Genomic DNA, 12,016 nt, shown 5'->3' with positions numbered 1-12,016 from the left:
AAGTAACTGAACCTAGAGCCAGGATCTTTTCGTTAATCTCCGTACGCAGTTTGGATTCATAGTAATGGTAATATAGATTTTTAAAATGACTTCAAGTAGGCTATTTTTCCACTTTAATATATATTTTTTATTCTAGCCTTTGACACTTCCATTCAGGATTAGGTTGGATTAATTTAAATGTATTAATTTATTTTAATTCATTAAGGTTGAATCATATTTTAGATTAATGAATAAGATGAATGAATTTGTTGAAAAGGGGATCTTCAATTATTGATTTAGTACACTGCAATAATTAAACTTCCTACAGCTTCTTCATTGAAAATACGATTCAGTTTTCAAAGAAATATATTTAGTCCTTTATGTTCTGGGGAAATTTTTCACACTGTTAATAACCTTTTAATCTGAAAACTTTAAACCGGAAAGCACCGACTATTGAACAGGAAAGCTTTTATTCCGAAGGTCCCAAATGATGATGTTGTTGACAGGCCAGCTAACAGTGATATCCAGCTAGTCACTTTAGAGGATTTCAGGACTGTAATGTCCATGATCGTGCGCCTTCTGACTTGTGGACGCGTGTATATCCCGCAGACTGATAAACGCTTTTGTGTTACGAGCGTGAATCAAAGTTTGAAACATGATTTCGCTAGCGGCTAACGCTAGCTACCTAGCCAGCTAGCGTTAGCTCCCGGTTGCCTGACAACGGAGAGGAAGCCAAACAAACCGAGCTAACACGGGGTGGCGGGCTAAGAGAGTCCGAGAACTGATTTGGTCTCGTCTTTTTTTCATTTTAAAATTGTTTGACGAGCAGCTGCTAAAGTGCGCACATGGCGGATGACGGCAGACGGGGGGACGAGGATGACCGCGGTCCCGGGGCAGCTCACCAGGTGTTCGTGGTGATGGAGTGTTTACTGGAGAAGCTGAAGGTGTTAAATTATGAGGAGGAAGTTCTGGCCAAACACAACATGAAGAACCTGTCCAGGTGAGAAACGCCTTCACAGAAGCGAATGGTTAGATAGTTCGTCAAAGCTTCTGCATCCCGCACGTTTCTAATTGATGTTTTAGTGAAGTTCACTGGGCTCCAAAGTCATTCAGATGTCCCCAGCTGAACCAGTTACTTTTTATTTTACTGCTATTTCAACAGAAGTGAGTGAAGTGCAGGGGTGAAAATAATTGCCGCAGTGTCCTACTGCTGCCATTTAACGTGACATTAATAACATTACAACATCTGTGAAAATAATTTAAAGGTGGAATGTGATATCGCCACATTATGACATGGTAAATCCCCATGTCATCTGAAAAGGGCTAGACTGGTTTCACTCTTTCAGCACAATAGAAAATCGGAGTTTTGACATTACAGGTCATTATCAATTTTAACAAGGTTTGTCTAAGATTTTGAGGAGGTCAAGGAGTATTTAATCAGACCCAATGAGTTGTGAGCTTCAGTCTGACGCCCATCTTATTCATGTTTTATTTTGATAGACAGAACTTTGATGGAAGGAATTATGTTGGCATTATTTGCAGAAAGCCTTTTGCACAATGAATTATTCCACACTGTTGTCAAAGTTACAGTGAATGTGATTTAAAGATACTACTATACTGTAAAGTGGTTTACTTCTTACGTTGAAGGGAAGAACACAAGTCTGTGATGTTGCTGGGGCTTTATCAACATGTGGGGTTCCACAAGGCTCTATATTGGGACCTCTTTTATCTCTATATAAATAATATACCAGGTGCTATGAAACGCAAGCTCTTGTTGTATTCTGATGATTCTGCAGAACTGGTATCAGGGAATAATGTCAGTGAGATTCAGAACACTCGTAATAATGAATGAGAATGTGTAAGAGAGCGGCTCATGGATAACAAGCTTTAAATATATCTGGGTTAAACCGAGCCGATCCTGTTTGGAAGAAGTTGTCAGGAGCAAACAGGTTGAAACAGACCTGAAACTGTATCATAGATAACATGTCTCATATTTAGGAATAATACTGGACCACTCAGTCTGCTGAGAATATGTTGTCGCTAAAATATTATATATTATCTAAATGCGCTAGCAAACAAAAAACTTTCCTGGTCCAGTGTGTGATCATGAAAAGTGCATCGAGTAAATAATGTTGTCAGAAGCTCCTTTTTTTTTTTTTTTTTTACACAGGTGCAGTCTTCTGCTACGCATCCAGTTATTTTATAGAATACAGTCGCAGATTTTCACTTAAGCCATCAACTTTTTCTTGTTTTTGTTCTAGGAGGATATTTTCCTACTTAAGTTGCGGTGATGTGTTTTTTTGATTTCAGGATTTTATTGTTTAGCTTTGTGTTGTATGTCTTGTGTTTTGTCTTTTAACATCTTGGGACCATGTTGGAAGTGTTTTCACTTTAACATGTTTATTGCTTGAATTTTGTTATGTATGCAGTCCATAAATAAATAAATCGTGTCATATATGTAACTGTGAGACTTTAACACTTTTAGTCTCAGGTGTTAGTTTGAAAGAGTCTGGGGAAAATCCTCATCAGAGCTCAAACATAGTCAGGTTTTGACAAATCAGAAATTTTTGAACCTATACAACTGGTATGGGCACATTTGGAGACAAATAAAGTAAAGGTCTTGCAATAGTTTGTTAAATAAACTATAATATTACTATTAACTATTAAATATTACTTTAATGTAATCAATACATAAAATAGTTAAATACTATTATTTTAAGATCATTTTACAGCCCAAAAAAATCAATAAATCCAAATGGGTGTTCAAACTTTTGCAGTGCACTATAGGAATTATTATTATTATTATTATTATTTTATTATTATTATTCTGTATTTACATGTATTTATACAGCAATTCTCAAAACAAAGTCACAAAGTGCCTCGCAGGAGAAGAACCAAAAACATAGACATAGATTAATCAGAAGAGTCTAAAAGAGTCAAGGCACAGAAAGACCACTCAGTGCAGAAGTTCCCTTTAAGAGGAAAGAGAATCTTCCTGGCTGTTGCCTTCTTGAGATCTCCCCTCTGCTTTCCTCCCTCAGACATTATTTTGTCTCCAGTCCATATCTGGCATCCAACCCGGGCGAGCAGTACTACATGTTCACCATCATCGCATCATGGCTCATCAACATGGCAGGGAGGCCGTTCGCCGAGCCTCAGGAGTACGACGAACCCAACGCCACCGTGTCCAACATCCTGGCAGAGCTCAGGGCTTTCGTAAGTGATGTTCAGCTCGGTGTCAGCAATAAAACACAGAAAACGTCCTTTCATTACCCTGCAGGTGTCTGCGGGTCCTGAAATGAAACCAAAACTATTTTAAAATCGAGGCTGTAAAAGGTTTTGAATAAAGTCAAATCAATCTTTGGTTGTATGTTGGATTTAGTTTTACACACGGCACAAATGTTGCAAATGTCTTTTTTTTTTTTTTTTACACTGACAAATCAACCAGCTCATACAGACTTTAATAATGAAAAGCAAACAGTTGCTATTATTTTGCACCTGGGAAGTTGTCACCTATATTATTCTCATTGGCATCACAAAGGTTATAAAAGTATTATTTGTTGACACTTGCAGATAACCTGTAACTTAAAGGACAGTCAAAATAAACAGACAAAAAACATTTAAAAAATCAACTTGGTATAACTTGAAAGTTTTTAATACTAGTGCCTAGTGATACTTGAGTTTCAGTACCGATTAGCTTACTTTAAAAAAAGCACAGAAAAAGTATCGGACGTTGGCATCAAATGTCTGGTGAGATTCATCATCTCATTGACTTTTTAGATAAAACGATTCCCAATTTATGTCAAAATTTTGCCAGATGTTTCACTGGATTTTATTTTGACAAAGCTCTGAATCTGTTCGCACATTTAGAGCTTTGTATTCACACAGCAATTAATATTTGGCTGCTAATTTCAAATGAAAGAAAACTGTAGAAAAACTTTTTAAATTTCATCGTCTGTACCAGGAAAAAAATGTTGTTTTGGTCTCTGTATCAAATAAACAACACTTAGTCCCACTGAAAGAGTTTTTGATTACCAAGCCTCAGGTCTTGACAGTTTTATATGCTTTGACACATTTTGGTCCATGCTAAGAATTGATGCTACTACCCATCCCTCGTTCCAGTCCTTTCTTCTAACAGCTTTGTGATTTGTTTTCATTTTTCTCTTTCAAAACTGAGTGTCTGCTTCACGTAACTCAGAATGAAAAGGTCTTGAAAAGTTAAAAAATTGCACATTTATCCTTGATGAAACTTGCAGAAACCCTGACTCTTGACAGATGAATAGTGAATCAAACAGATCAATGAAATATGTAACAATGAATAAAATATATCAGTGTGCTTTTGATCCTGACCTTGGATTCAGTCTGCTAAGACTCGGCTGCTGTTATTCCATAAGAACTCAGTGATTTGAAAGTATAAGATACTTACCTGCCTCATCACTGTGTCTGTCAGGGTGCTAAGGTGGACTTCCCGCCCTCCAAACTGAAATCAGGTTCAGGCGAGTATGTCTGCTTGGTGCTGGACCGACTGGCTGAGGAGGCTCTGCGGAGGAGGGGGTTCTCCTTCAGAAGGTACTCAGACATGTCTCCTCCAATCACCTCTTTCATACAGATCAAATTATTCCTGCCTTGCTCCTTAGCCTTCAATTTTTTTTCTGTGTTTTTGTGCTTGAGTCACAGGATATAAGTCTGTACACCATCACCTTGACCTTTAACCTCATTTGATCCAGCTGCTTATTACTTCTTACTCGTTAATCTGTCGGGTTCCTTTCCAGGCCTGGAAAGTATTGATTTTTCCGGTCAAATTCTGATATTTAGCTGTGAGGGTGAATCTTAATCCCAAGGGTCGCACAGTGAATGGAGCACGAAGAGTATCTTTGTAAATCAGACTGAACAGAAGATTTGGGGAGATCTCTGTGTTTATCTGGCAGGATGTTGCTGGCAGACCAACTTTTTCTGTTTTCACCTCCTGGCTTCTCTCTTTGTTTCAGGCCAAACTACCCGACAGAAACCACAGAAGAAGAGTCTTTGATAGAGGACGATGCAGAGCTCACACTCAGCAAAGTCGAAGAGGAGATGATAGTAGTTGTCCGAATTTTATTCAACTTCTTTTTACTTCTTCTCCTCCCTCTCCCCATCCTAACAGTTGCTCTTATGCCTCTACCTTTTTAGTTCCAGCCAGATTTGAGTATTTTATCATCTGTTTTTATAATTTTTTTGATCAGAGTTTGATCACTGATTTGATACTAGTGCTAAACCATCAGATTCTATGAAAAGATTTTTCTGTAAATACAGTTTAAAATGAACTAAATGTAAAGTTTGATGTAACTCATGTGAAATGATGTGTTCAAGGAAATCTGTTTCACACTGAGGCCAAATAGAAAATCACAATGTGAAAATGCAAACAGCTTGTAAGCCTTACTACAGGAAGTAAGCAAGCCAAGTCCCAGACAAAATTGTACACTTCTGTTCTATTTCACTTGCTTTCCGCACAAGTGGTCAGCAATGGAGTCTCCAAGCTCCAGCAGCGATGATGATATTTTGCTTTACATGTCCCTTGACAGAAAGAAAAGAAAGTTTGGTTTCACCCAAACATTTAAGATTGTGTCTAGAACCCTTTGTGTCTCTGTTTTAATAACTGCTGAGTAAAGTTAATTAACACTTCTTGTGTTTGTGTGTAAAATCAGGAGGAGCCCGATGAGGAGGAGAACGTGATGGATCTGGAGGCTCTGAAGTTACGCACCGCTCACACTGTGAGTTCACTGGATGAATCTAAAAGACGTAATACTGGAAGTTTTTGACAGCTTCATTTTCAGCTGTCCTAAAACACGATTTTGATCCAGTTCCCTCTCACTTTTGTTAATTTGAATTCTGCCAGATGTATCCTGTTGTCTGTTCTCTGACAGGAAGCAGAACCTTCCTCCAAACCAGACGACATTCTGGAGTCGACGGTTGATGCAGCAGAGTGGAACCTGGAGGTGGAGAGAGTCCTGCCTCAGCTTAAAGTCACCATCAGGACAGACAACAAGGTACAGACTCAGCTGAGCACTTCCTCTCTTCTGGAGGTTATAGGTGATACTGACTCTCTGTTCCAGAAACAATTTCAGCTGGTTCTCCTGTTCATAGTTTTTTTTTTTTTTTTTTTTTATTGCGGAGGGGGGGTGATTCACATCCAAACATATATATATATATATATATATATATATATATATATATATATATATATATATAAATGTAGATTATTTAAATGTGTAAAATGTTCTGTGACACATTTACAGAGACATTATAAATTGAAAATTAAACTCAAGCGAGTCAAATTTGCGCTTGAAGATGTGGTGTTTTCCTTTCAAAATAAAAATGGCACCCAATAACAGCGACAAAAGGTGAGTAAAAAAAAAAGAAGAAAAAATAGCAAAAACTATAAAACAAAAAGTACAAAACTCAAAAGTGAACTGAAGTGAAAGATAAATTAATATAAAAACAAGATGTGTGAATTTTTTAAGTACGGTAGAAATAAACATTATGAATCTGAGTGTAAACATTTACATTGTGACAAAGTAAGATGTCGCTGTAGTTTCCCAGCATATTCCCAGCGTTCTCGTTTCAGCTGTTTTTGACTGGTCTCTGGTCTGTGTGTTGGTCTGCAGGACTGGAGGATCCATGTGGACCAGATGCATCAACACAGAGACGGGATCAAGTCTTCGCTCAAAGAGGCAAAGGTGCATTGTTAGACCTGGTTCAGTAATACGGCGGCGATGACCGTGCAACTGCAATGTCTGTATGTCTTTCTGTCTTTATCGCCACCTGCTGGACTGTATCAATAATTTCCTCTGTTTCTCATTTGAGTTACTGGGGATAATCCACATTAAATAACTTCTGGACACTTAGATCTTTAATGTTTGTCTTTCCTACAATGAGCCTCTGCTCTGTGATGCCTTCATTACAGAATGCAAAATTCACGTCAAGATCCTGCGGTGCTACTTCTTGGGAAACACCATCAATAGACTGGACCGAGTATTAATGTTTTCATCGCACAGGTGCTCTAAATGCCAAATGCTCTGTCTGTTACCATTTTTGCATACGTCCTCTGAGGAACCATATTTTATTGAGCTGCATTCTTTTGTTCAAAATAACAAATAATGCTTGAGTTCAAGGAAAATTCAAATGATAGAGACAAGTCAGAAGTATGTTTTTAAATTTACAACGGATAATGCCAGCCGTGAGAACTCAGCAGAACAAACTACACAGGCGAGACAGCGAATGTGAACAGTCGGCTCATTTGTTTTCACACTGATCTTTGAGGAAAACAGCTGATGTTACAACACCACACCTGTCAGCCTACACTGGACACCATGACGCTGTGATAATTAGATTTTTCTGTTTAACTTAATTTACTCAGTGCGACAAGATTTGAGTTCCTCTAAGGCTGAAGTGTTTGCTTATTCGTTGCTGAGTTGAGTCTTTTCCTACAAGCTTTGCATTATATTACACTGGGCCTCCTGTCAATCACCCACATAAAAACAATCTCTGCAGTCTCTTCTAGGAGATAATGCCTCAGAAACAACTTTGCTTTAAGTTTAGAGCATCTTTGTCTTCTGGGATACAGTGGAAATGTAGACATAGAAAGACGTTTATGGACTGAAAGTTAAAAGGAGGATTCCCCTGGGAAGATACTGGAACCATCTTTTATGATACCCAGTTGTGTGTGTCCCCTCTTGTCTCTGCAGAGCTACCTGGACAAACTGCAGGAGGACATCGGTAAGACTCTGGAGAAGGTGAGCAGCAGAGAGAAATACATCAACAACCAGCTTGAACATCTGATCCAGGAGTATCGCAGCGCTCAGGCCAAACTCAGTGAGGTAAACACCAGACGCTCACATCTGTATATGAAACCTACAACACACACGTGCAGATCCAGGATCAGACGACATGATATCAGCCCAGTTACAGCCCTACGATGCCTCACACCTCAGGAAGACAAGCATGATAAAAAGGTTTTGCCGTCTCTTGTTTAGTTTGACGGTGTCTACACTTTACTATGTGATACTTAAGACACTGCTGTTGTTGACAGTCCTGATCCAGAATTCTCTCTTTGGACCCTCCTGTCCAGTTACTTTTAAAAGTCACGCAGGTTTTGAAACATCTGGGTGTTTTATTTGATAGTAATTTAAGTTTTAGCAGCACAACACAGCTGGTCCAATGGTGGGTTTTTTAAAATCATTTAAGAAACATTTCAAAAATATGACCTTTCTCACTTTTAGAGACACACAGAGACCATTTTACATGCTTTTACTTCTTCACGCCTCGATTATTGCAACGGCCCTTTTACTTGTCTTAGCCAAAAATCTATTGCTCGACTCCAGACTGTACAGAACTCAGCTGCCAGGCTTTTAAAGGTGGAGTCAGTGATTCAATTTTTGTCAAATTCAGCAAATGTCTTCTCACAATCCGCTAGCTGTCCGTTCTGTGTGTGCTCTGAAAAAAAAATCTGGTGATCCTACACAAACCCTGGCAAACAAACAAACAAAGTGGCTCGGACTGAGCCTCACAACACTATTCCAGCCAAGAAGAGGAGGGGAGATGAGGGGGGAAAGGAGGCGGTGGAGGCAAGAGACAGTAAATCTTCTTACACGTGCTAACGTGCTGAATCCAAGAACATAATCACATTGTCAAGAAAGAGAGATGGCCGAGGAACAGCCAAAGAGGAGAAGGTCAGAAGAACAAAAACTGAAAAAGCAATGCTAAGATCAGGCAAGGGAGAAGAGCCACGTTGACGTCGGCGAGGCTTTCATACGGTGGAGAGACCTCTGAGAGTGGATGAAGACGGATGTGGAGGTTGCTCTGTTTCTGATTGACAGGTGTTTAAAAGATTACGGCGTTGGTGGGATGGAGCAGAAGAGTTGTGATTGGGAAACCGTCTAGTCCTCTCTGCGTGTTGGCTTCGCAGCAGCGACTGTGGTGACAGTTTGCTAACAAACAACCTAGCTAACGTTAGTTACGTGGTCACATCGCTGTCTCGTTGCCTGCTCTATATCAGGGTATGTGTCCGTACAAAGTGCGAAGGGTTTAATAGCCACAAAGACCAGTGGGATTATTTGGATTGAAGCATAATTCGAAACATTACCTTCCTTGTTAGTTTAGCGTCAAACCTACGGTCCTCTCCTCTGTCCCTGTAGTTTTGTAAAAACAATCTAAACATCTAACTCTTGCTAGTTTTTACTCCGTTGTGTAATGGATGCTGTGTTTGTGTGCATGTCGTTTGTTTGATGACGTTTTATATTTTAAGGTTTGTTTTGCTTCAGCTATGAGAGAGAATCCACTTCCACACAGTGTAATATGCTCTGGAGTCCACCGTTGTGTTGTTACCTTGGCAATGCCTGATTTTGGGGCTGTGGTTTCTGAAGGAGCATTGAAGGGAGGGGTGTATTTGTTTTGCTGCTGAGTTCAAATATCAACAGTCTTTCTCCAGAATCGTTTTACTCCTTCAACCAGAACCAGGAGGTGCGACCACATCACTCCTGTTTTCGCCTCTTTCCCTGGTTCCCAGTATGTTTCAGAATTGATTCTAAGGTCCAGATATTCCAGAGACCCGTCTGGAAACTAAAGGGGAAAGAGCATTTGCTGTCAGAGGCCCTTTGCTGCCCTGTGCGTAGCACGTTATAACTTGGGTTTTTAAAGTGCTCTACAAATAAAGATAATTATCGTTATTAGTACGTTGGTAGTACTGTAGTCCCAAGTGTCTCTGACGTAGTGACAGTTTCGAAAGTCATAACTGTTGCGTTGTTTGATCCCAAACGTTGGTCGGTCATGATTTCGATTTGATTTTGATTTCACATTGTAGCTCTCACCCATTTCACATGTGGTGCATACAACAAATGTGACATAAATGAAAATTGGAAAATACTTTAAAGCACCAAAGAAAGTTCATCAGAAACCCGATCACAAACTTCTTTTCTCAACCAGGTCAAGGAACGATACCGACAGGCCAGTGGAGGAGTGACGGAAAAGACCAGAGTCCTGGCTGAGGTCAGTGAACGCATCGCCGGCAGCATTTTAATCACTCGAGAGTCATGCCTGTGTGAACAAAGATCTCCTAGGAGCAGAAACAGCAGCACAAACATCTGCATAGTTTGAGACTGTGTGTGAATTTACATGAATAGTAAAGTAGCTTCACTTTTAATTTGATACAAGTCTCTCCACTGGAGTCTTTGGGCTTCCAGTCGTTTTTCAAGCGCTGATCTTTCATCAGTTTGTCGGTAATATTGTGTCTGTCGTCCTCGGCGCTCTTTTACTGTGGCCTTCTAATGTTTCATCAGAAATGTGAAGAATAGAGTCAGTTTCTGTTGATTCCTGAACAAATCAATAGGCGCCACCATGTGCCAAAACATTTAGTTATACTGTATGAAACATGCAAGTTATGTGTAATCAGTAACAAATAGGTATTAACTGGGCATTTAAAACCATATTCATTGTCAATTCAAAGGTCCTCACATGAGAAGGAAATTACTTTGCTATTTGCGTCACATACTGACCATGATAAAGAAAAATCAGTGTCAGTAAATAAAAGCAATTATTAAAACATGTAAATAGAGAAAAACAAATGAAGGCAGGAAAAACAAGGGTTTAAAGAAGAAAGAGCTAAATAACGATCAGCGATTAAATGCTGTTTAGAATCAGTGTCATAGCAGGAAAGAGTCTGCGTTCAGGCTGTTGGGGATTCTTTTAAAACCACGACAACTCGCTGGATTTCTTCCTTCTCTCAGGTATTTTATCGGAAATGATGCGCCGAATTATCTCGTGCAGACAGAGACCGTTTGTGACCTTATCTGTGTTTTGTGCCCGTGTTTCAGATCAGTGAGGAGCTGGAGAAGGTGAAGCAGGAGATGGAGGAGAAAGGCAGCAGCATGTCTGATGGAGGTGAGACTCAGGGCTGAACCTCTGTCTAAGTTTAGCTTGTTTGCAGAAATGAACTGTCTAGAGTTGGTTGTCATCGAAGTCAAGTTTTCCCCTCACATTATTGATCGGTTTTCACCTTCCTAAACAAACTGACCACCTGTCGGTCCCTCAGCTCCGGTGGTGAAGATCAAGCAGAGTTTGACGAAGCTGAAGCAGGAGATCGTTCGGATCGACGTGAGGATCGGCGTCGTCCAGCACACGCTGCTGCAGGCCAAACTCAAAGAGAAGTCCAACATGACGCGCGACATGCACGCCACCAGCATCCCCGAGCCCGCCGCCGGGCCCTTCACGTAGTCTTCTCCCCACACCGGGCACCTGAGCCAAAACAAAAACTCACTACTCCTCTCCTGTATCTCTTACTTCAACTGAGAGCTGTGGTTTTGAGTCTCATTGTGTTGGATCCTTAAAACTTCCCCAGCATTTCATTTAAAAAAACAGAAAACAAGTTTTTTTATTCTTCAGAAAGACTCTTTATGTACGTTCACGGCTTCGGTCCACAAGCTGTTAGGTCATTAAACACAATAACATTTCGGGTTGAGCAGTTCATCGATTTCGCTCTTTTGTCACGGGTTCGTTTTGTATCAGTAATATTCACTACCGTTTTTTTGTATATGAACATAAAATAAATTTTTAATAACAATTAAGACTTAACAACTTCTGTCTTTGAAATCTTTAGAATGACATTTGTGAGGTTAAATAATGATTTCATTTTCGTTTAATGAGGGTAAAATGGCCACCATGTCTCACCAGCAGGCAAATCCTGACCTTAGTCAGGACTCCTTTTAATTATAAAACTGAAAGTTTAAACGGGGGCATGTCTGTCACATGTGTCAAATTTTCAGAGCAGACGGCGCTTATCAATAGAAACCAAAACAATCAGACACCAGGGGAATATTTTAGTTTTTAGATTTCGGGGGAAATCTCATTTCATTCAAACCTTGTCAAGCTGATGAAGCCTACGCCGGAAGTCGTGGTATTTACCCTTCATAAATAATTGATGGGTACACCGGACAGGAACAGGTGAGTTGTGATTAATTAAAATATCGCAAGGATCGGATTGAATCTGAATGTTTTATAATGAGAC

The 12,016-nt window shown here is 39.7% G+C and overlaps 1 protein-coding gene across 1 annotated transcript; it reads left to right on the top strand.

Moving 5' to 3' along the window:
* Positions 1 to 451: 451 nt before the first annotated feature.
* Positions 452 to 11,568, top strand: ift57 (intraflagellar transport 57 homolog (Chlamydomonas)). The gene is made up of 11 exons (XM_040123050.1): positions 452 to 979; positions 3,021 to 3,195; positions 4,430 to 4,548; positions 4,968 to 5,058; positions 5,664 to 5,729; positions 5,883 to 6,005; positions 6,624 to 6,695; positions 7,704 to 7,835; positions 9,940 to 10,002; positions 10,827 to 10,893; positions 11,045 to 11,568. The coding sequence occupies exons 1-11, from the start codon at positions 825 to 827 to the stop codon at positions 11,224 to 11,226; spliced, it is 1,245 nt and encodes a 414-aa protein (XP_039978984.1). The 5' UTR covers positions 452 to 824; the 3' UTR covers positions 11,227 to 11,568.
* The last annotated feature ends 448 nt before the right edge of the window (positions 11,569 to 12,016 follow it).

Source organism: Xiphias gladius, unplaced genomic scaffold, assembly GCF_016859285.1.
Source record: "Xiphias gladius isolate SHS-SW01 ecotype Sanya breed wild unplaced genomic scaffold, ASM1685928v1 HiC_scaffold_1474, whole genome shotgun sequence".
Classification (NCBI taxonomy): domain Eukaryota; kingdom Metazoa; phylum Chordata; class Actinopteri; order Istiophoriformes; family Xiphiidae; genus Xiphias; species Xiphias gladius.
Note: the sequence above shows the minus strand (reverse complement) of the source record. Positions and strands in the feature narration are given on the sequence as shown.